This window comes from Pholcus phalangioides, unplaced genomic scaffold (assembly GCF_987345545.1).
Source record: "Pholcus phalangioides strain wild (caught in Gottingen) unplaced genomic scaffold, Ppha-v1.0 ptg000011l_1, whole genome shotgun sequence".
Lineage (NCBI taxonomy): Eukaryota > Metazoa > Arthropoda > Arachnida > Araneae > Pholcidae > Pholcus > Pholcus phalangioides.
The window spans coordinates 23,487,002-23,511,798 of NW_028301604.1; the positions used below are offsets into that span (position 1 = coordinate 23,487,002).

A 24,797-nucleotide genomic window follows, 5' to 3' on the forward strand; every position below is an offset into this window, starting at 1 on the left:
TGAAAGATTTCGCATCTAAGACCACATACAAATTCCAAACTATTTTCTCATATGAGTGGGACATTTATTTTCGAAATGAATGTCTCGCAACCGTGTATGTTTCTGGAAAAGGCCTTGAATAATGTCCCCCGTAAAGACAGCTACATCCACATCTTGAAAATTCGAGAATGTCTAGTCTTTTTTCCTATGGGATCCTATGACTGCTGTTTGAATTTGAAATTCCAACTTTGTCCGATTTTTCAAAAAAATGTTGAAAGAACAAATAGAGATATGACAAATTTTAATGGCACATTGTCTTTATTTACTCCACCATCAACTGCAGAAATGGTCTTAAGTTTTTCTTTAATCGAAAACTATTTCCTTTAGTTTGAAACAGAACAGTTACTCATTTTGAAACAGAAGAAATATTAAACTTTCCTAACGCATATATATCACTATCTCTCTTACCACAGGTTTTATCTCTTTTCCACGCACATATAGTTAAAATTTCTTCTCCAACAGTTCAGCAAGTTCATTCTTTGAAAACGATTTTTATGGGATCATTTTTGGAACGTTTTATACTCTTTTGTTGATTTTCAGAAACTTGTTTTTTGAATTCGTTATAACGGATTTTTCATTTCGTAATATCGAAATTCGCAATACATTATTCCTATGTAAACTTATTTAAAGAGTAGAAAAATTTTCGTTACAACAAGATTTTCGCTATAACGGTATTCGTTAAAACGAGATTTGACTGTGTATATATATATATATATATATATATATATATAAATTATATTGTATTTATAACTAACTTTTGGTATGTTTTCTTCACTCTTCAATTTTTCTCATTTTTCAATTTTTAACACACTTTGTGTGTATATATATTTTTATATTGTGCTACTCATTTGATTTTCATATTTTTTGGTTATAATTGTATATTCTCATATTTGCCTTTTGACTTCCAAAGCTTGTTTATCGCAAAAAATGTCGGGGGAACTGATGGTAATTTTATGCCTATTAGGCTTACCATCATTAGAAACATTTTTGCAATTTGGAGCAATGTGGGGGGTTTTCCCTTGAGAACGACCTCCTCATTGATCCATATTTTTCCTATTTTTTCCAATTTTTCAATTACTTCTCATTATTTCGCCTTTTCATAATATCTAATTTATAATTTCGAGTTATGTGTATAAAGCAGCCTTTTTTGGCTCCGCTATACTCTTTTATGGCGCTATAACTTTTGAAGTTTTTCATTGAAATCTGGTTTTTTGTCAATTACTCTTTTGATGCATACAATATATATATATATATTCCCCCCTTTCATCATAGCTGTGTCAGTTAAACACAAAAGTATGTTGACGCCATGAATGGTATACACGTATACACAGAATTATTATTTGTTGTACAGCTTGTTAGTGGCTGTCTTGTGGACCCTATTGGGCTATTAGTTAAGAGGGGATTAAGGGGGGGGGGTCTTAAAGTCTTATTCTGAAGAGTGTTTTCAGTAGCAAGACAGTCTTCGAATGAATTAGTGTGTGTTATGAATGTGACACACATTTAATACTCGATGAACTAAGTTACTTCAGAAAATGGTACTATTTAAAAAAAAAACTGAAAAAAATGAAATACATATATTATCACGTAATATGAAATCGATATCGTTACCTTAAAATAATGGTACCAGTTATCAGATTTTCTTATTCTCTCATTAATTTATAAAATGAATCTAAGTGCACTGCTATTATAAACGATTTCCCTTCCCCCCGAAATTTGAGGTACTGCAATTATTTAACTCAATTTGGAAGTAATCGTTAAAAATTTATAGACAGCAAATATATTTACCTTCTCTGCAGGTATAGCAGTAATTCCTGCTGTTCTTCAGCTTTTAATACTGCCATTATGCCCTGAAAGTCCTCGATACTTGCTCATTTCGAAACAACAGGAATCACTGGCTAGAGAAGGTAAGAAAATTGCAAATTTTTAGATTCGTTCAAGTTACTTATTATGCATATAGAAATTTGCAATCTTTCAAGTCATCTATTGATAGCATGAGCATATTTATATTATTATACTGATATCACATTGATAGATGAGCAAGTTTTTATATATAATAGTGATTTGCATGATTTTTCTTCGAAAGCATTGGTATTTGTGATTAGAGGGTTTAGTGTTCTCTCACTTTAAGTTTTCAAAACGTCTTTCGGGAGACATATTAAAAATGCAGCTCTGAGCTACTGTATTATACAGTATTACGATTCAACAATATAAATTATAGTTCAAACATTGCATAATCACTGTTAAAAGTGAAAAATTCATGCCCATAAAACAATTTTTTTGCATGTTTTCCACTCCTTAAGATGAATCGAAATTCTAAATTTAGCTTTACAGAAATTCAGATGTTCCAGTCTTGTTGAAGAAGACATCGAAGAAATGAAAGCTGAAACAAGATCCCAACAAATGGAAGCAGAGGTTAATAATATACATTTTATGTGAATAAAAAAAAGGACTTATTTTTCCTTAGTTTTTGCTTACACTGAGAACCAAAGTGTATTTAATTTAATTTTTTGGTTCAACAGTAATTATGAAATTTATTTTTAAATGAAGATTTCAATATAAAATATTTTGTTAGAGTTTTGTGAGCAGTAAAATAGATTAAAAAAAAAAACTTTCAAGACAATAACAATCAAAATTATTTTACCAAAAAAATAACAAAATAATTTTTATAATGTGGGGAGGGGGTGTTCAACCCAACGAATTGTCTAATCTGGAATTCAATTCAATTCACATTGTTTGATTTTGTTACATAAATACAAGATGAGACAAAAAAAATCAGCGCCAAGGGGTCTAAAGACGCATACTGGTTGATACATTGCAAGTTTATAATGAATACTAATGAACACAGTTATTATTAGTGAACAATATCAACAAACTAAAACGGAAAAAAGAAATATTTAAAAAAAAGCAAAAAGGGGGGATTTAAAAAGTGTATTTAGTCATCATAGGTGTATATAGACGGAGCGAAAAGGCGATCACCCCCCCCCCTCCCCGTTGTTCAGTGAAAGAGTTGTATTATTGAATTATTGAGAGACTTGGGCGAGATGGTAGAGTCGTCCATTCACCCCCTTCCCGTTCGAGGAGGCTATATACGCTTATAATAGTCATGATATAAGATACAAAGTAAAACCCCTCTCAACGGACCCACTTCAGATGCGGTTTCACCTCTCTTTTACGGCCAAATAATATTTTCCTCTTGTATGATAAAAGTACGCATTTCAAACCCCTGATTAATGGTAACCCCTTTTTTACTGACGAATTTTTTTATCCCGCCGTTGACCGCAAAAGAGAGGCTTTTTTTACTGTATTCAAGAAGAACTCAATAATTATATCTAGGAAAGAGACTTTCTGGATATTATTCCGAAGCGATTTCATTACTAATTCTTCTCTTTGTACTGTCGCCACCTGGCGTGGTTCTTGCTGAAGTTAAGGGAGGCTGCAATGTCTCTACTAGGCGCATCACGCTACCATGCATGTCATAAGGCGAAAAGAGTTCTGTCTCTATAATGTATTGGTAGCATGCTTGACTGGATTAACGAAGTTGGATTCCCGGTGGAGACAACTAACTCTTTTCTTTCCAAAAAGTTCACCTTTACATAATATCCACAAAGTGACTTTCTTAGATGTGTTATAGGCTTAGCAAAATCATTTCTCTTTTAACAGTTATAGTTACCTGTATTTGCAATTTCAATATGACCAATTCTGTGAATGGTATCAGTCATTTGCGTACGCAAATGAGGGTTTTGGGATTCTAATCCCCACCCCCGAGTCAAGATTATAGTGTTATTTTTGCAGGAAAAAGCGTAAACCCTCCCCCCCCCCCTCAGAAGGAAATAAAAATCTGAAACCGTCCCCTCGAGAAAATTCTGCGTACGCCTATGGTATCTGTATATATATAAAATAATTTTCAGTAAATATTTTTATTTATTATATCTATTATTTTTATTTTATTTTTGTAAGCTTCTAAGTAACTATTTTTCGGCAAGCTCTGACATCCTGGAATAGTTATTTGGATCATTTGAGGCTTACCGACAAATAAGACTAACTTAAATAAACAGCGTCGGAAAATATTTTCATGAAGATAAAATCTGAAAGTTCACTTTTTCCAGAGCAGATAAAGATAGAACAAATAATCATCCCCTTTTCAGCACCATACTGATAAAATCTCACTATCTTTCAACATAGATTAATGTATATTAGTATCTGTTTCTCCTCATTCACTTGCTCAAGAAAACGTGACTTGGCCTACATTTAGGCTGAATGCATTATGGGTCGTTTTCTGGGTCAAACGACATAGTTGTAAATTTTAGGAAGTAAGCAATATTTTCCTACTTCCTATTTTATTCCAACTTATACAGAATATTAGTTTTCATTTCCATTTAAGATAGGTTTTCGTCTCTATTTCTTGCAGTTACAGATTGAAAATGATTTTTTATATCATCAGATTCATTTTTTCTGTTTTTGCTCAAAAAAAGAAAGAAAAATACACGTATTTAAAAAAAAAACCTTCACTGTCTTATCGATAAATTCTCGAATTTTGACCCCTGTAATTTATTTTATCTCGCGTTATAAACAGTTATGTGTAAACAAATATAACATTTGTAGTTTTCAGGAAAGAAAGAACGGAAGTTTAGTAATGACTCGTGATATATTTTTCTCTGTGTGTATGAGAGATCACTGAATATTAGTAATAAAAATATTCAATGTCATTTTGAAAAAAGTTACCAAATTTTTTTTCAGTACATTGATAACTTTCAAAGACGTTTTAATAATTCAGTGTTTTAAATTCCTTGAAATACCGTATTTATTGATTGATTTTACTGAAAGTTCATTGAAGTTAAAAAACGGAATGAGAGTAAACATTATCAATAACAAGGGCGGGGTCTTCAACTTTTTCGAGTCACAAGTTTATTTAGATATATGCTTAAACCAGTGGTTCTCAAACTTTTGTCACCTGCAACTCCGTTGCCCAATTTATGGTTTATCTGTGGTCAGCTTCGTCTTAACGCATGGGCTCATCCAGGCACGGCCCGGGCCTCAAGAGAAGAGGGGCCTAACAAAAATGAAATTTCTTATTATCTACTGGGTAGGGCCTCAGAAAAATCACTTGGCCCGGGGGCCCATGATGCTCTTAAGACAGCCCTGTCTGTGGCCCTCCAGAATACTTTGGTAGATATTTTCCCATATAAAAGAACCACTTCAAAGCAGGGTTGGGGTTTTGGACAAGACACGCGGGATAAACTGTCCAAAACTGTCAAAACTGTCCAAAAGTGTCTGAAATTATCCAAAAGTGTCTGAAACTGTCCAAAATCCCTGAGTTTCAAAATGCTATGTGGAAACCTATAGATTTTTTTTCACGATACTAACACAATACTAATTTTTATTTTTTTAAAAATTATTAGCAGAATATAAAACTGTCTAACTAAATCAAAAATCTTTCAAAAGATGTCATTGAATTTTTGTTTTTTTAAATTAATTGTTTCATCAAATTAATTGATGTTTTAAGTTGGAAATCTGATGGTAAATTAATATCTCTCATATAAGGCTCCTTTTACACGCTAATGATTCGTCCGTACGGAGACATTCCATTAGTGGCGTGAGCAATTGGATGGTAACTTTCATATGATACGGACGAGTCGACGTCGTGCGGCCGTCCGCTGCCTCTACAACACACTGCTGCCGTGCCGTTTCCAAGAATAGTGACCTACGTGACTAAATGCATGCGTTCACACTCTACGGACATTCAGCCGTACGCAGATTCTCTGAGTGGTTTGGTTATAAAGTTTTCCTACATTTTATTTTATTAAATTGAGTTCTTGGTTCAGTTTATTTTCTCTCTAGAATTTACTTTTAAAATTGGCAAGAATAGCTATTGATAGTGAATTCTTATTACATTGGTCGAAGCTAGCCCTGTACTTAAAGATAAAACTTCGTATTATTACAAGGACAGAAACTTGACGAGAAACTCATGGAATGAAGTTTGTATTGAACTTAACAGTGAATTTGAGGAACTGGGAGATGAATAAAAAAATGCATTTGGTGCAAAATTTATTCAGGTAATGCTACAAACAAAAACAATATTAAACTTTGAAAAGCAGGCCAGTGAGAGAGAAAAAATTATTTACCACCAAAATATACAAAAGTTACAAACCCTACTTTTCATAATGAAATTAAACCTTACTTTTTATAATGAAACTAAACCTTTTTTTTTCATTAACCCGTCTTATAACTATTAAAGGTAATAGATTTCTCTATTTGTAAATAGAGCAAATAGAGCAATAATGAAAGCAATAATTTTATTTCACTCCATAATTTCGCACACAAAACAGCCGACTGCAGACTGAGTGCGGCGACCGTCACGTCTCGTGTGAAATGAGAAAGCAATTATCTCCGTGTGGAGGATCTTCCGTACGTCCGATCCTCCGTACGGACGAATCCGTAGCGTCTGAAAGCAGCGTAACTATTTAAATATATATATATATATATAAACACTGTTTTCAATTTTTTATTTTGTTATAAATGTTATTTCTACTTCACATCTTATTTTTCACGTATGATTATGAAGCATGTACTGTGTTTAGGACAATGCTTTTCCGAAATCCAAAACCCAACTGCATCTGCCAGAACACTTTTTTTAGAAAATACATTATATTGAAGGTATACTGAATACGCATAGTCACAGTTACCATCATTGCATTATTGTGAAACTCAACATAAATATTTTTCATTAGATAACATCATAATGATGTAAATAAATATCAATGGTGTAATGTTTATCTAATGCAAATTGTTCTATTTTGAATTTAAAATTTTTTTTTATTTCAAGTTCACTTTCTATTTCGCAATCTAAATTTTGAATTTAAAATATTAATTTAAATAAAGGAAAATATCTGAACAAAATGAGGCTACTATGTAGCACCTACACATGACTAACAGAACATAATTTCTCAAACACTGATTACACCTATATGATGATAAAAGACTCCAACCCAAAATTTTTGTTAAATTTCAATGGTTGCTCGTATGAGGCTGGAAGCTAATATTTCACTGAATAAATTCAAACTATATATGCAATCCTATCACATGGTGGACAGCAGTCAGAAAAACATTGGAAGAAGAAGGTTTATCAAAAGACTATCTTCAACACATTGTTTTTTTTTTATTTTCGTGTCCCGCAAGTTATGCATCAATCAAAAGAATATTTTCAAATTTTGTAGTGATGCGCACTAAACTTAAAAACCATCTTGGCACCGATAGGGCAGCTAAATTAATTGTGTTATCGAATGTTAAAAAGGTGCAGCTGAGCGTGATTATTAGTGTGCAATCATTACATAAGTTGAATTTCATCTATTGCATTTTTCTAATTTTCACGTGATAAATTTTCATCCCATTCTTTTATGTTTCATATATTTCCATCAATATAATATTTAACCTAACAAAACAGATCAGTTTTCAAGTGCAATCCTATAACTTGATATCAGTCATACAACCCTTTACATATACTGTTTTGAATTTCAAAACTTTATTATATTTAATGTAATTAATAATATAATATAATTTATATAATATTAAGTGTATTATTTGATTATAGAAGTTACTTCATAAAATTTTAAAGTTTTTACTTATAGTTATAAATTAGAGGTTTCGGACAGTTTTGGACAGTACGGTAAAAACCACTGTATTTAACACGGTCTTTACCATACTGTCCAAAACCTTGCCAACCCTGCATCAAAGCATAAATAGACACACAAATCAATATCTCCAGCTCGCCGCGACGCCCTTATCAGCTGAAAAGCACACTTTGAGAAACACTGGCTTAAACTAAAACCAGAATAAAGTAAGTTTCTGGAATGGAACTTGCATAGGATGTTTTAATTAAGGTATGGATCATACCATCGCGAGCATGAGATCGGACACAAACTTCGAGCACGCATAAGTGATGCCTGTGGTGGTCGCGATCATAGGATGAAGATATCTGGCATAAACGTTAAATATGAAAGACTACGGATACTACTGTTGATCTTCTTTCTGGTTAAAGCACGCATCCCATCCTTTTCCCGTGAGTTGTGAGAAAATTTGAGTTTGTCTTCAATAGTTGGAGAGAGATTAAACTATAAGATTACTGTTGTAATTGGAAACGTGATCGTTAATATATATATATATATCTCCGTTAGATATCTACTGACGGTACTTTAAAATACCAGGTTAGATAATTTTTTATTCAACTAATAATTTTTTTTGTCTTTAATTTGAACTAAAATGACCTACCAAATGATTTGCGTAAAAAAAGTCATTATACCATTATACGCAAAACCTGTCTTCAACGAAACCGAACCTGTATTAAGCGGAGACCTTTCTTTAACGGAAGAAAATCGTGTTCCGGTGATTTCAATGCCAAAATACACATTAAAAACCTAGATTAAACGGAATCTGTCTAACGTGGAAACAGAAAGGAAAACTTTACCACTTTAACAGAAAATTTCACACAGATACTTCGACTGTATCGTGACCAATTTTTTGACCAAAGGATCATACAAAATATTAGTTCCTCTATCGAAAATTTTAATGCAATGACTGCTTGCCAATGCTAGTTCTACTAGTGGTCGGCTGAAGTTGGTTTTCTGTGGTTCCCAACTTCAAGGCGCAAATGCGAGCCGATCTCCCCGTTAAAAAGTCTCGCCACAGAGAGCAACAGTCCTACAACGATAAATCATTCAATCATAACACTTCACTCATAGTTAGAAAAACTGGTGGCAGATGGCAGCACTACACATAACAAGCATTACAGAGAAACAAAAAAAACTTCACGTCAGGTTTCACTACACGTACACGCACATTCCCGCATGTACCGTTCGTTGGGGGTTCCGCGGGGGGGGCGCGTGTGGGCGGGGTGCATGTGTGGTGTAGCAGTAGTAGGTAGGGCCTCCAAAAAATGGCTCGGGGATCCACGATGTTCTTAAGTCAGCCACCTCGTTGGGCAATTTGCCTGTTGTGGCGTTGTATTTGTATTAATTCATCCACCCTTAGATTTGTAAAAACCGTTACCGTACTTGATGCTGTGGTTTTCGAAAAGCCACATGACTGAAACAGTTGCTTTCTAAAAGTGCAACAAAATTTTTCGGTCAAGCAGGCTTTTCTACGGGAGAAATCAGTGCAATGGCTAAGACTTCCGTTAGATATACAATGACTTACAAAATTGCTGAGGATTACATAAGTATAGACGATAATGTTCAAACTGAACATGGCACGAGACAGATATTGACACCCTTATTGAAAATTTCAGAGAAAGTCAAAAAGAACGTACGTGTAGTCATTTCAGATGAAGAATAGTGTGGGGTGAAGTTTCATACAGATGCTATGAAACCTAAATATTTAGTAATTATAGAGTAGAAATAATGTACATTATTTTATGTACGTTTAAATTAGTTAATTTTCAAGTGATCTATTTTTATTATACTGTACTGCAATTACATACGAGATCATTACATAGTTTTACACATTATGTCAATTGAACCTCTATTAAGCGGAAACCTGTGTTGAACGGAAAAAAATCTCTGTCCCTTGAGATTCCGTTGAAGACAGGTTTTACTGTAATTTATTATTATTATCAGTATATTTATATTTATTATAATTTTCTTCTTATTCTACTTTTCATAATGTGGTAGATAAAGGGTAAACACACATTGTGCATTCTAAAACAAACTCATCCTTGAGCTGCATAAAGTTGCCGCGTGTGTGGTGACTATCCTATGTTCACATTTTAAAAACAGGAGAAAAGAGACGCTGCTCCAAATCGATCGTTTTTCCCTTATTTTTTGTCCAATTCAATTTAGTAAAATAATTTGAGTCTCACTGACGAGCTTATATTGACAAATATAAGCTCGACAAAACACCCCAGCCTATATTGACAAATTTACCATATTTGTCAATATAAGCTGGGGATTATAAATACTGTAATCACCGGTGAGTGTTATTAATTCGCAATGCATGAATATTGAGTGGCCATTCAGATAACAATAAGCTTATTTCAACTAATACGTGACCGGTCGATCTTGGAGCACTGAGTCAACCTCTAATTGATTCTCGATGCAAACTTAATATTGACTCCTTCGTTGTAAATTAAACTATACTTCTTCATACTGCCATAACAAGATAATTTCCTATGAATGCGTAAATTTTGCTTTTGTGTGTGTGTGCTTATCCTCCTCAGCCCCTGCGTCGCTTGTGAAAAAGCACAATAAAAAAGGCCCACCTAGCTATACGAAATACTCATAGACCTCAAAAATAGTTCTAGGTGTTGTAATGTAACATTTGGTACTAACTTATTCATACCCATCTTTCGGCAAACTTGAAATTCACCATCCTGACTGGCACTAAAGTGCATGTCAATAAACAATTTTCAAGTTCGTTCTTCTATCACCTATCGGCAAACATTAACTTTAGGAAGTTTCACAATTGAAAATAAACGTAGGAAGCATAAAACTCAAAATGACCTTAAGGACTGTAGAGGTGATAAATCCGTTACCAGAACAGGAATGTACAATTTCGGGTTTTGATTGCTGAGTCAAAAGCTTGATCGAACCCGACTCAAAACGAAACTGGTGCGTGCATTTCTTTTCAAAGAAAGTTGTTTCAAAGAAAAAGGGCCGTTTAAATAGATTATTTGTTATCTGCTGATGATTTGGCTCCATCATCCATTTCATCAAGATATTAATTTTTCCGATTTTATATAACAATTAAAATTTTTAAGTAGGCATATTATCAAAATACAATTATGACCCATGGCCGAGGTAACATGGTTAAGAATAAAAGGACAAAGACTACTGTGACCGAAACCGCACTCAATTTATAGACCACAACCAATTCGAGTGAATTTGTTTTTTTGAATTCAAGGTTAAATGAAGAATCTCTCAAGTAACCGATAAAATATACTATTCGCAAAAGGTGAAAAATTTAAATCTATTCTAAAAATAATTTAAAAAATATTCCTCCTCGGCGCTAAAAACAATAAAAATTCCAAAGATGTTCTTATATATTTTACAGACAAAAAAACTTTAAAGGAGGTATAAGAGCTAAAATTCTTTTATACCTTTTCTAAACGAAAAAGCCTAAAAAAATATATATACTTAATAAATAAAATGCTTAAATAATATACTTGAATAAATACCTTTTGTAATACCCATTCTCTTTCTCATTTTGAAAACCATTTGATTATAATACGTATTTTTCTCTCTTAGATTTTAGTTCAGACCACTATGTGGCAGGTTATTCGAAGTAAATCTTTGCGGCTTCCTTTGATAATTGGCGTAGTGATGCAAATTACGCAACAACTATCTGGAATCAATGCAGTGAGTGGAATTCATTGCCAGGTGTATCTGCATTCGAAATGTTATCCTTTATTATGGAACCCTTTAAGCGGCAATTATAAATCCCCAAAATCCCCTTGAAAATGCCATGTTTTAATGAAGTAGGCTTTCTCTTCCGATTTTTAGCAGGTGCAAACTAAAAGATATAGGGAAAAGTTTTCCATTGAGAAATCAACTTTACAAAACATCTGGGTGTGCCAATGCTAAAATAAGAGGCTTTAATGAAGACGAGATATCTTGTCATTGCCGCTTAAAGGGTTAAGGGGGTTGGTACACAATCTTGGCTTCCTATGCTTTCCTATAGGAAAAATCTCCTTTCTTTAAGGAACATTTAAAATTTTCCTATTCACTTTAGGCACTCAATTTTTTTTCACAAATTCTATGGACATTTTTATAAAATTTAACGAGAGCATTTAGGATTTTACTAGTTGGTTATTGTTTCTCAAATTTTTTAACTTCAACAACACGTAATTTTTTATAAAATCACTGAAATTTACTCCTACTTTGTGCCATAAAATTTCTTTAAATTATTTTCCTCTTGTTAAAGTATGCAACACCTTGTTTGTTTTGAGAGACACACACAAAGTTTTAAGACATTTGAACAAGTAATATTTGAGAAAATGTACCTTATCTAACAAAAAACTCAGTTTTGAGAAAAGAGCACTTTAATGGGAAACATTAGCATATATATATATAAACTACTGGCAGGCATTGTATATACATATATATATATATATATATATAATGCCTGCCAGTAGTTTATATTAAAATATGTTAACAATACTTTCAGTGCAGGTAGAACAACAACTCGAAAACAGTTAGACGCAGAAAATTTTATAGTACTTGAAATTGAAAATTAGAAAAGGCGTTTCTTAGAAAATTTGTGTGCGCCAACCCCTTAAGTCATCTTAATAAAAATTGATAATGAATGTTTATAAAATGTCTATTTTTCTTTCAAAAATGGAAATATTTCATACGCAGGTACTTTATTATTCCACTGGCCTTTTCATCGGAGCAGGACTATCAGAAAATACAGCCAAATTCTCAACAATTGGTGTAGGAGCAGTCATGGTTTTAATGACGCTTGTATCTATACCTCTCATGGATAAGAAAGGGAGAAGAACTCTCCATCTTTACGGACTTGGTGGCATGTTCATCTTTAGTATTTTCATCACCATTACTATGCTTGTAAAGGTGAAGAACACGTGTTTGCTTTTAAAAACTAATAGATCAGTGATCAAATGAGCTATGAACCTCGTCTCTCAGTCCCACCTATAAATATTAAACTTTAAAATAAAATAAAAAAAACATTCAGTTTAACCTGTTCCAGTAATAACGATCTGACAAAACTGAGGTACGGTCAAACTGAATAAACACGGTTGGCAAGGTTATAAGTGACTTAAAGTAATGTGTGAATTGACATGTGTGTTGGAATATTAATTTAAGTACTTGATTATCCATTATTATACATCACCTGTGCTAAAATATTTTTCAACGTTATACTTTTATTTTCTTCGTATAATAAGCTGAGCAAATACAGGTTAATGTGCAAATCAGCTGAACTGATTAACACCGGCTTTCAGTTATTATTTTAAAAAAAATATATACAATAAAGGAAAAAAAAAATCTTCCATTAGTTACATACAGAGTGCATTGGAATTCCCTTTATCCTGGAATAACTCGCGGACTGTTGATCGTAGAAGACTTTTAATTAGAAAAAGTATTCAAATAATGTGTAAACTTTTGATACATCATTCTCATATTGGTCATTGGAGTACGCAAAGGGGGTTTTTGGGGTTCTAACCCCCCCCCCCCCTTGAGCCAAGATTTTTTTTTTTTTTTTTTTTTTTTTTATTTGGGTCCTTCAGAAACAACTCCCCGTGTTCCACAGAGTATGCCACGAGGCTTACAAACGTAAGTAACAACAACAAACATATACGGTTCAAGAAACTCAAAATTTGCAATACAGCGTAATACAAAAGAAAGGAAAAATCAGATCAGTATGTACAATAACAATATACGAATGCACTTCAAAGCGCAATATTGCACCAGTGAATGCCATATGGTATCAATGCAATGAAAAAAAAAAAAAAAAAAAAAAAAAAAAAAAAATTTTCAATACACACACATGAATAGAAAAATATACGACCACACATAAGTATATATATATCCACACATACACATATATATACACACACCAATACATACATACAAAGATAGTGAGAAAAAAAAAAAAAAAATAAATAAATAAATAAAAATAAAGATAATAACAATAATAATAATTAGTACTTAAATGGAAATTTTTATTAATTATTCAAGAATCGAAAACAGCACTTGCAAGGAAAATGAGAATGTACACATTGTATATACAAAAAATAACATAGAATCCAATTATTTTTTCGCAAAGATATTTTGTACATATATTTTTAGAATGCGAAGGACTTCCTTCTAAGATCTAGCCAATCTAGCCAAGATTGTAGTGTTATTTTGCAGGAAAAAAAATCTGAAACCCCTCGAGAAAATTCTGCGTACGCCTATGCAGGGGGTTGTATAGTTATTATAATTTAAAAAAAATCCTTTTTATTCAGTCACCCTAACCTAAAAAACGAAATTGAAAAGTTATTGCACTGTCTGTCCTGACACCCCCCCCTCCCCCCCCCCCAAAAAGAAAAAAAAATTCCACGTTTTTAACCATTTTAAACCATGTTACCCCAAAAATATGGGTTGCTTTTTATCACTGTAGAATTTTTCTTTTGACATCAGGGAAGCCCTGACTTCAAGAATTGTGTAAGTTTTCAGTTAGAAATATAGTGCTGAAAGTTGAACTTTCCGGGGTTTTTTAAGATGGCTTTCAGAAGAAAATGTCTCAAAGAAAAGTGTGATTTATTACATGAAATTTAGAAATAAAATTCTGGAGAAAATTACATGTGAAGATGAATATGACCTGCATCATTTTGGCTGAACAAAGTGAATTACTTCACAAAAAAATAAAATAAAAACTAATGATTTGCTGACATTTATGATTTTAATGCATTCTTGAGCATCAAAAATGTAGAAAGATTTTGAAAATTCCAAAAAATTAATGCTCGGGTCTGAAAGGGTTAAGTGCAATATCTGCTGAGGTATTTGAATTCGAAAATTGCTAAAAATGAGGGAAAGAACAGCACATGAAGCGTAGAATGAGCTTGTTTGTTAGTTTAAGCGGTTCTTTCCATCACTTTCAGAGATTTTCAAATTCAAATATCTCAGCGAATACTGCACTTAAAAACAGACAGTTTTTGGGGGGGCTCGGGAGAGACAGAGCAACACTTTTTTAATTCGATTTTTTAAACCGGGTACCAAATAAATATTTTTTTGCTCTAATAACCATACGAAAAAAACCCTTACAGTATAAATGACGTACATATCTGAGGTCTACAAGCTATTTGAATACTTTTTGTAAATGGAAGTATGCTCCTTTTTGTCAACGGTTTTGGGAGTTATTCCAGGATGAGAGGACTGCCTATGCAACTTGTATATAAATATATCTTGTATTAGAAATGATTTATAAAAAAAAAACTATACATTTATTTATTTTCACAAGGCGTATTTCTTTTTACACGTATCGTATAAAATGTAAGCGTTTCGCTCATTTATTTGAATGAAATTTATTAACCTCTCAACGATCACGGACGAGATATCTCATCTGAATGCAAAGGGACGAAATTCATACCAGCTCTTCTTGTTTTTTTTGCACCTCTTTTCTCATCATCGCGAAGCTTTTTTGTAATCTTATGAACGGAAGTTTTTTTCCCCCTCTCCGTTCTTTTGTGCAATCACTCCCCTCTCCCGTACAATCTATCTTTATACTATAGGAAGAAGTGTGGGCTGATGAGACAAATTCTAATTTTATAGTTTTTAATTTTTTCGAAAGCAAATAAATTTAATTTTTTGTTTTACTGACAGACTTACACATTGGTGTTAATATGATAAAATATTTAAAACAAATAATTTCATTACAATTTCATTGTTTTGCAGTGATGATCAATTTCATACATCAACTATTTGGCGCACAGCCCCCCCCCCCCCGAGGTTGGAATCTAATGGGACAAGAAAAATAAACCCACAAAAAACTAGCTAAACACTATGAAATTTTATTATAACATAATTTTTAAGTTTTTATGCCTAAAGCCAAAGTATATTACAATGGGAACTTTCTTTTTCCAACTTTTGAAATTTAAACAGCACGTGTTTATCAAAAAAAGTTAACTGAAATTTATGAAAAATTCTCAAAGTATACAAATTAGCAGTATCTTAGCCAATGTAAAGAAATTTAGTATTTCAAATTAAACAAACAAACAAAAAGAAAAAAAATCCCATCAAATTTGCTTTTCAAGACAAATTATTTTGTCTTTCTTTTTCTCTAATAATCAGGAAAGGTTCACTTCTTGTAATTAATGACAGCAGCTTGATTGTTGTCACTCGTTGTTGTCATTGTTGTGAAAGAAATATTTGATGACCCCCAACAAATACTGAAAATCGGCCTTTTGTCCCATTACACTGCATTTTTTTCTCCTATATTTATAAGAGAGAGAGAGAGAGAAAGAGAACAAAAAAGAGGAGAAAATGAGGGCGAAATGAAATCTATATATACTTCACTAAATATTTTTTCCCCTTCCATTTCTAACATGTGATCAAGGAAACCAATTTTATCGCAGATACTTCAAATACAGATCATCCAAATTTTTCGCTAAAAGAATGTACGTGAAGGGGCTAATCAAACGTGAACAGCTTTCGAAGTCGGTTTTAAAATCGAAAAGATGCTGTGCTTGACCAGTTTTATGTAGGAATAACTCTCAAGATGCATAAAAATTTTGATAGAAACAGAGAGAGAGAGAGAGATATATAGCTATGAAGTTTCATAAAGGGAGTTCAGTTTATCATTTTTCATACATTTCAGTTATTAGATTCTCTTATCCATTATAAGTTTCAGAAATATTAAAGGCCTGCTAAAAGCAATAAGTAATTTTAATGACTGGTACACCGACTTAGGAATCATTGCCAGACAATTTTCCGAGAAACACGAACACGAATCATGTCAGCAGTAGACGGCTATGTCCGGTGTCTGACTGTCAAGAGTCATAGATCACCGACTGATGTTTTCGAACTTGTCCATTTCTACTGGAAGACCAGTATATTGATGGACTGCCTCATTTGCTTCAAGAAGGCCCAGATCTGGAGAGAGAATTCCCCCATTGCCCCCCCCCCCCTCCAAGAGATCCAATATATGCAAAAAATGGAACGGCTCCACAAAATACGGAATTTCAATGGCCATCAGTAAATTATCAGTCCCTCCACCCGGGACACATCAACCCGGCTTCATGGGGATAGATTTTGTTTTAAAGTGACTAGAAATTATTTTTTTGTGTCTCTCAATTAAAATTTTATCAAACTGTAGAATAGTCATGGGACTTGTGATGGATTGAAATATATACTGCTCTCTCTCTCTATACCATAGTTTCCCGAACTTTCTGTTCCATCGCCGCCGTCCCCGTCCCCGCCAGCTCAAGTGAACCCATAGGATCCTATGTTAAATCCGTAGCTTCTATCCCCCCCCCCCATGGACCATTTCATCACCCATCGGGGGAGCGATATTGCCCACTCTGGGAAACACTGCTCTATATGTTCACCACTACTGCTATTTATTCTTATTAGCTCATTAAATAGTTTCTTTAACATTTTTTTAATCATGTTTTTTAATGACATACTGTACAGTACAAATACTGAAATAAAAAACTGCAGTAATTGAGTGTTAAAATAAAATAATCTTTGTAATTCCAGTTCCTGTATTATTGGGTTGCGTATCTTAGTGTTGTCAGTACCCTGTGCTTTGTAGTTTTCTACGCAATGGGGCCAGGTGAGTCAAATCTCCGGAATACGTACTAGCAATAAAAGTATATATGTTACGGTAAATGTGATAAATCGGTTATTACGCATATTAACCGGATTTATCACGTTTACCGCTCGTAACATGTACACTATATACAGGGTGTCCTGTAAGTCCTAATTCAGCCTTCATCTCATCAACAGTTCGTTGTAGAGGTATGGTTCTAATTTAAAAAATGCTCAAAATGTATTCAGAAATCACCCTGTACCAGTTTCGAGAGTAAAATACAGTGCATTATAAAGTAAAAAAAATCTGAATTTTTAAATGCTGCACATGCTCTCTAACTTCCGATTAGAAATTTGTTACCCTGTCTCTCCTGAGGGCAATTAAAAAAAGCCATGTTTCAAAGTCCAATATTCGCTGAGATATTGAATTCAAAAGTCTGAAAAATGATGGGAAAGAACAGCATAAAGTAAGGACAATGCTTTTTTTCCTTCGTTTATGCTGTTCTTTCTACACTTTTCTTCGATTTTTGAATTCAAATATCTCAGCAGATATTGCACTTTGAAACCTTTGAATTTTATTTTGGCGTCGGGAGAGATAGGACAACAATTTTGTAATTGAAAGTTAGAAGACATGGGACAGAATAAAAATTCAGATTTTTTTATTTTATGACACATTTTTTATTTATGATAAGATAAAGGCTGAATTAGGACTTACAGGACACACACACACACACACACACACACACACACACACACACACACACACACACCTGTATCTATCTATCTATATATATATAAACGAAGGTAACAAAATGGTCCCTTTCAATTATCAGTGCAAAATGTAGCATGAGAGTAACTTCTTAGCACCCACAATGTTCTTCATGCATTTCTTTAAGAAAGCTTTAGCATGTATCAAAACGGTTAATTCAAAACTTTTATTAAATAACATTGATCAAATTAAAGTGTTAGTGATTGAGCATAATTTTTCTGTTGTTTTTTTTTTTTTAGTTTTCTTCCTTATAATTTCTTTAATTTAGTATGCACAGTCATTAAAAATGATTGATATCCATATTTGTATGAGCATTTTTATTTCTTTTTCAGCTATCATTGTGTGACCTGCCTGTTTGGCACTTTGAGTTTTTTATTATCTTTGTGTAGCATGCGAATTTTACGGAATAATTCTTTGTTTTTCAATTATAAAATTTAGAGCTATTCATTTAGTAATGTATAAATAACAATATGATTATATATATTTATTTATAATTCAATGCTCGTAAATCTATTTGTATTGAAGTTTTTTCTTCGTCCTTAGGAACAAAAAACTTTTGGTAGAATCAATTATCTCAATTATCTAGATGCATGAACATACACGATGTACGAGGATACGTGCATAATAAATTGACAATAATTTTTTTCACAGTTACTTCAATTTGCTTTAATTTTCATAATAGGACCCATCCCTTGGATGATTACTGCAGAGTTATTTTCACAAGGACCAAGGCCGGCAGCTATGAGTATAGCAGTAGCTGTGAATTGGTTCGCTAATTTCTTTGTAGGCCTATTCTTTCCTCAGATGCAGGTAATGTACTAGTTGATTATAGGTATTTTCACTTTTAACGCAGGACTTGGAAAAATATAGATATATATATACAGGGTGTTCTGTTAATGGACCAACAAACTCAGGGTTGTTAGTAGACATCAAGAGGAACAAAAATTGCAATGGCACATGGTGTCGCAAACTACGTTAAGAAGGTGAGAATCGCGAAAAACGCATGCAGGTTTCGACTTCACGCTGGAACGACAAAAAGTACAATAATAACTACAAAAAGATTTATTTGATTAATTATTACAAGAGTTGTTGGAAGTAGCGGCAGCTGACGTCATTGTACAGTCTACAACGACGTAAAAACAATTCCCAGACGAGCTCGAAGATACCAGGTATGCTTTTGATGTCTGCTTTCTACCAGGTATGCTTTTGACAACCTCATCGAATATTGCTGTTGGTACATCCACTGTGCTAAGCGCCCATTGCCATTACGGTCGAGCATATGCTCGTAAATAAAATGCATATCAGCGTATTCCTCGTTCGTTTATTCAGCCATCTCGATACTCATTGAAACAAACAACTAACTGCTACACGTGCTTACTACCGCAACAGCGCTAATTTAGGGCCCTTTCACACGGAGCGGATGCGGATGCGGACGCGGATGCGGATGCGGGTCCGGAAGAAGTTTTAACAATTGGAATATACTGCGCCTTTCAGACGAGCCGAAAAATCTCCGCACCTAGGAAATGTTCATGCGGGTCCGGACGTCGTCCGCATGTGTCAAAACCTAAGTGCGGGCTCCGCATCCGCACATAGAAGTTTTGACAATAGGTTTATTCGGGGCTATTCAGACGATGCGGATGCGGAGCGAATTCGTCCGCATCTTTGGGTACTTTTTGAAGGTGATTTTTCACGGAATTTTTTTTAATTATTTGCCATAATGATAAAATGACCATCATAAAACACCATATGATGGTCCCTGCTCATTAATATAATGTACCTACATACGTCTATCCCTTTGTTTCGTTCTGAGATTGAGATATAGCAACTTTAACTGCCTTTTGTCCATACTTTACAATTTTATACAATAAAACCTGCCAACAACGGCCACTGACGGAACAAAAATGATAAGCCGTTCTGTGCATTACGAATATTTAATTGACTACATACTTTAATAACTTTTAAATTTAATTTAAAAATTTTAATTTTTTTCTTTTTAAATTTTTTAAATTATTTAAAAAATATAAATATCTGAAATATTATTTTAAATATTTGTTATTTTTTTAAATTTTTAATCTGTTAATTTTTTTAAACTTTAAAAAAAATACTTTTATTAAACAACGTTATCCACGTACGACGTTCACTCAGGGCCGGATTAAGTCGTTTGAAGACCCTAGCGCTTGAATATTTTTGGTGGTTCCCCCCGAATACCTACAAGTATATTTTACTCGATATTCAGCCTATAAACTGAAGAAATTAAATTTTATATTTCAGAAGTGACTAATCTAAGGATGGGATTTCACTCTAAAAGGTTTATGAAAGTTATTTTATAAAACTTGAAAAAAGCAACTAATAAATTTATCGGTTGCATTTGCTCTAATGCAACCGATAAATTTATTAGTTGCTTTTTTTTTAATAATTGTTATAAAATTTTTATAGTGTAATCCGGCCGGGATTATACTATAAAGTTTTATAAAAGAACTTTTATGAAAGTTGAAAAATTCAACCAATAGGCGCATCGGTTGCATTCCAGAAAATGCAACCGGTGCACACACACACGCACGCACACACATTTTGCATTCAAAAAATTCAACCAATAAGATAATATTGGTTGAATTTTTCACGTTTTATCAAAGAGCTTTTACAAAACTTTTATAGTGTAATCCCGGCCTAAGGCTGGTATTACACTATAAAACTTGAAAAATGTAATCAATAAACACATCTGTTACATTCGAGCGAACTTAACTGATCGGCCTATCGGTTGCATTTTTCAAGTTTTATAAACTAACTTTTATAAAACTTTTATACTGTAATCCCGGCCTAAGACAGAATTGTGATGTGAATATTTCTAAGCACAGACATTTTGAACGTTCCCACCCCTCCCCTTTTTTTCTACTTGCAAATTCTTTGATATCTCCTGAATTTTTTTTTTAGGAACATATTAGTTTCGGATGTTTTTGGATTGGATTTTTCGAACATTGGATGTTTTCGGAATTTTTCTTTCATATTTTTCCGGAAAGACAGATTTGTTTTCAAAATCTTTTGAAAATATTTTAAGACATTTTCTCCCATCGACTACTTGTGAGGATCGGAATGAAGATATCTTTATTCCCATATTCTATGTGGCTCTAGACTAAACCACCAAAGAATACCTCTAGGCTGCATATGGGCACTGAATCAGGGGTGAAGGAGAAAAACAGTTACAAAAATTGCGAAAAAATAGTTTTTATGCACGAATTTCAACCTAAAGATGCGGGCGAAACACCCGCATCTTCAGTGCTCGTGTGAAAGGGTATGCGGACCCGCTTCCGCATCCGCTCCGTGTGAAAGGGGCCTTACATCGTCCGCAGCGCGTGATCCTACTCCAGCGCATGCGTTTTGGCGACGCTGCTTGCGTCAGATATGGTGAGCGAACCCACGAACGCATTCAGCGATCAACTGACATCCACCTTTCATCTCCTCTGGACTCAGCCTGCATGCGTTTTTTGCGATTTTCACCCTCTCAACGTGGTTTGCGACATAATGTTCCATAGCAATTTTTGTTCCTCTTGATGCCTACTAACAACCTCTGTGTTTATCGGTCCATTAACAAAACACCCTGTATGTTTATGTTTTTGTTATGTATCAGTCATTTTGTTACTTGTTCCATACTTGTGATCTCCTGTGGCGTCGAAGCCGGGGTTGCGGTGGGTGCTCGAGTTTCCACAGTATTTTGTAGCATGGCCTGAGCAAATCCAGAACTAATTCAGAAATTAGATTTTTTTCTCATGCTGAAGGCCCACGGGCCTAAAACACTTCTGATGCCCCTGGTGATTACGTTATATATTTAAATGCAGTAAAACCCCTTCTTTTGTGGCACCGGTGAGACAAAAAAATTCGTCCGTGAAAAAGGGGTGACCGTTACACAGGGGTTTAAAATGCATACAAGGAAAATTATTATTTGCCAATAAAAAAAGGGGACCGTTAAGAGGGGTTTTACTGTATGTAATTAATTGAAACTAGATCTTATTGTAGGACTTTGAGTTACACAATTCTGCATACACAATCATGACATTGATACTGTTGAAATTAAGACCTGTTGAAACGCCGGCAGTTACTTGATTTTCGAATGAGTTCACACTGAACCGGTACGACAAGTAACCATGAACATTGAACACCCTGGTGCACGCCAAGTTTACATTGGCACCCGATAATGAATATCATTTCATGGCTACTATTTCATGGTCATGAAAAATATTCGAGAAAGCCATTCGACAATAAATTTGAACGATAGTGCGTGCTCGCTGTGCAGCGAAAAAATTTCAAGTGTGCCTCAGGCACTTGTCCTCAGGGCTGGAGCTCTGTTAGCCCCACTCTTGTGGGGACCATGCCTGTCTCCCTTCGGACCTTCAAGTCCATATCCGACTGCATGCGCTTTATTTCCTGCCGTTTGACAATTTTTTCAGAGATTTCTTCCGTAATTAGCGGTTTTTTTCAAGGAGGTTAGAAATTCCCTTCCTAATTCAAATTTCTGTCGGACTAGAGAACCGATTATCTACCCAGGGCCACAACTAGATAGTCTTTCAGCAGGGCAAGCATGAATTATGCCTCCCTCATGTAATTTTGAATAATTTTAAAAGAAGAATTTAGTGTTCCTGTTTGGTCCAGCACCCGTGGCTCTAGATCTACCTGCATTCTTCTCTTGGCTTGGGGAAAGGGGTTCTGTGAAAACCCTTGACCAGAGAACTTGTCTGAATTTAGGGCTTAAAATTCCGTCCAAGAATTTTAAGCTATTTTATTTGTTAAGAATGTTCAAGTCAAAATGTAATCAAAGTATTTTTATTCCGCTTTGCTGCCCTAAAATTTAGTGGCCCGGTGCGTTCGCAACCTTCGCACCTGCCTAAGTCCGGCCCTGGATCAGCAACGTGCACCGAAATCGACACAGATTGGTTAAAAACAAGAAACCGGTATTGATTTTGTTTTTAACCAATCCGGACGGATTCCTTACGCGTCCAACTTAGACAGGTTTTACTGCAGTTTTTGCAAATGCAATCAGCATCGGCTTGGTAATGGCTGATCAATGCCACAAATTTCATTTGAGCACTTTCATTTTTTTATAGGTACCTAAAGAAATTTTCGTATCACATGGTAAACGGGCTATTCTCCTAAAGGAATGTAAATTTTATAGTTTATTCTAAAACTACAGTAAAATATGAAAAATGATCAGCAAAACAAGAGAAATTCATTAAAATGATTGAGGAATATATATATATATATATCTTACTTCCAGTAAATAATTGTTAGCATTGCTTTTCAATATATAGATTTAGGATATTTATATAAAATATTATCTACATTTTTTTTTCTTCCAGAGGTTATTCGAAAATTACACATTCCTGCCTTTTGCAGTGTTATTAGCTATTTTTTGGACTTTTGGGTACAAAAAAATACCCGAAACAAAGAACAAAACTTTTGAAGAGATCACGGCACTTTTTAGGAAAGAAGATATTAGTGTAAATGGAACAATGTCTAGGAAAACTACTCAATCTGGAGAACTGCTATTTCAAGAAAAATCTTCTGAAGCATGTGAGTTCTCACATTTTTGAATATGAACCACCGTATCTGATCTTTCTGACCAGAAATACTCTAAAACGCATTCATATTTGAATGGAAGCATAGTTATGCATACACACATTTTTTTTTCTCTTGAAAAAAATTTACTAGAGAATGATTTATTGAAACAAAAAGAAAGAAAGAAAAAGTGAACACATACATTGGTTCCACAATAAAAAGAAAATGCAAATCACGTGGAATAAAAACTGACACATATGGCAATATCAATGATAGAAAAGTATATTGGTTAACAAAAGATGCAAATTATTTGGTCAATATAATAGTAAAAAAGTTTTCTCTTCCACTAAAAAAATGTGTTCAATGAATTAGCTCAATCAAACAAAAAAGCATAATACTAAATTATATGTGCATGTAATAGCGTTTAAAAAAAATAATCTGAGCAACTCCTTGAAAGATATCAAAATACTCACATTTACCATTAAAAGACATGTTTTTGTATCAATATTAATTTGATAAGTTTCTCGTTGTTTAATGTCTTTAATATAGGTTAAGTTCACAATTTAAGTGGAATTCATCTAGATTCAAAATTTCTTTCGATTTTGTATACTTGCTTCTACATCGTTATATTAATTTCATTGATCTTTATGTATGTTTCGCATGACTTTTTTTAAAATGAATCTTAATCTTAATTTATTTTAAACCGTATTTTGTTTCAGGAGCCTTTGAAAATATGAAATCGGGTATTCGACAGTTGCCGGCGAAAGCAAAGTAAGGATGTTGAAACACATGCCGTGTGTCTTCAACCACTGAGAAGTTGAAAAGCTGATCCTCTCGTTCGTTAATCGTGACAAATGAACTGTCAGAATCCTTGGATATAGTTAAGAAAGATATATCATCAACCGTTTCCCTTTAATATCATGCGATCCATCTGTTGTTTGGATAATTCGTAGAGATTACTGTATATTGAAATCAGTTTGTTGTGCAGTGCATAAGCACTTTGAAATTATGTAACATAAAACTACTAAGAGTATTTCTTGTATTACCAGATGTATTTCAGATCCATTCCATTATCTGTAAATTCTGCAGACGAATACTACGTATTGTTCAGATGCACAGCCAGCACTCTGGTTTTAGAGCTATCTAATATGTCTGAAAATTCTATGAGAAATGATGTTTGAATTAAAGTAAATGAATATCTTGCTACA

At 33.7% G+C, this 24,797-nt stretch overlaps 1 protein-coding gene across 1 annotated transcript in view; it reads left to right on the forward strand.

Moving 5' to 3' along the window:
• Window positions 1-24,797, forward strand: part of LOC149080241 (glucose transporter type 1-like) — a 40,693-nt gene extending 15,896 nt beyond the window's left edge. The window contains exons 8-15 of the mRNA XM_089238621.1: window positions 1,836-1,943; window positions 2,363-2,451; window positions 11,274-11,384; window positions 12,384-12,596; window positions 17,223-17,298; window positions 18,725-18,852; window positions 23,391-23,604; window positions 24,309-24,797. Coding sequence (XP_089094747.1) covers window positions 1,836-1,943; window positions 2,363-2,451; window positions 11,274-11,384; window positions 12,384-12,596; window positions 17,223-17,298; window positions 18,725-18,852; window positions 23,391-23,604; window positions 24,309-24,310 — 941 coding nt within the window. The 3' untranslated portion in view covers window positions 24,311-24,797. The remainder of the gene's footprint in view (window positions 1-1,835; window positions 1,944-2,362; window positions 2,452-11,273; window positions 11,385-12,383; window positions 12,597-17,222; window positions 17,299-18,724; window positions 18,853-23,390; window positions 23,605-24,308) is intronic.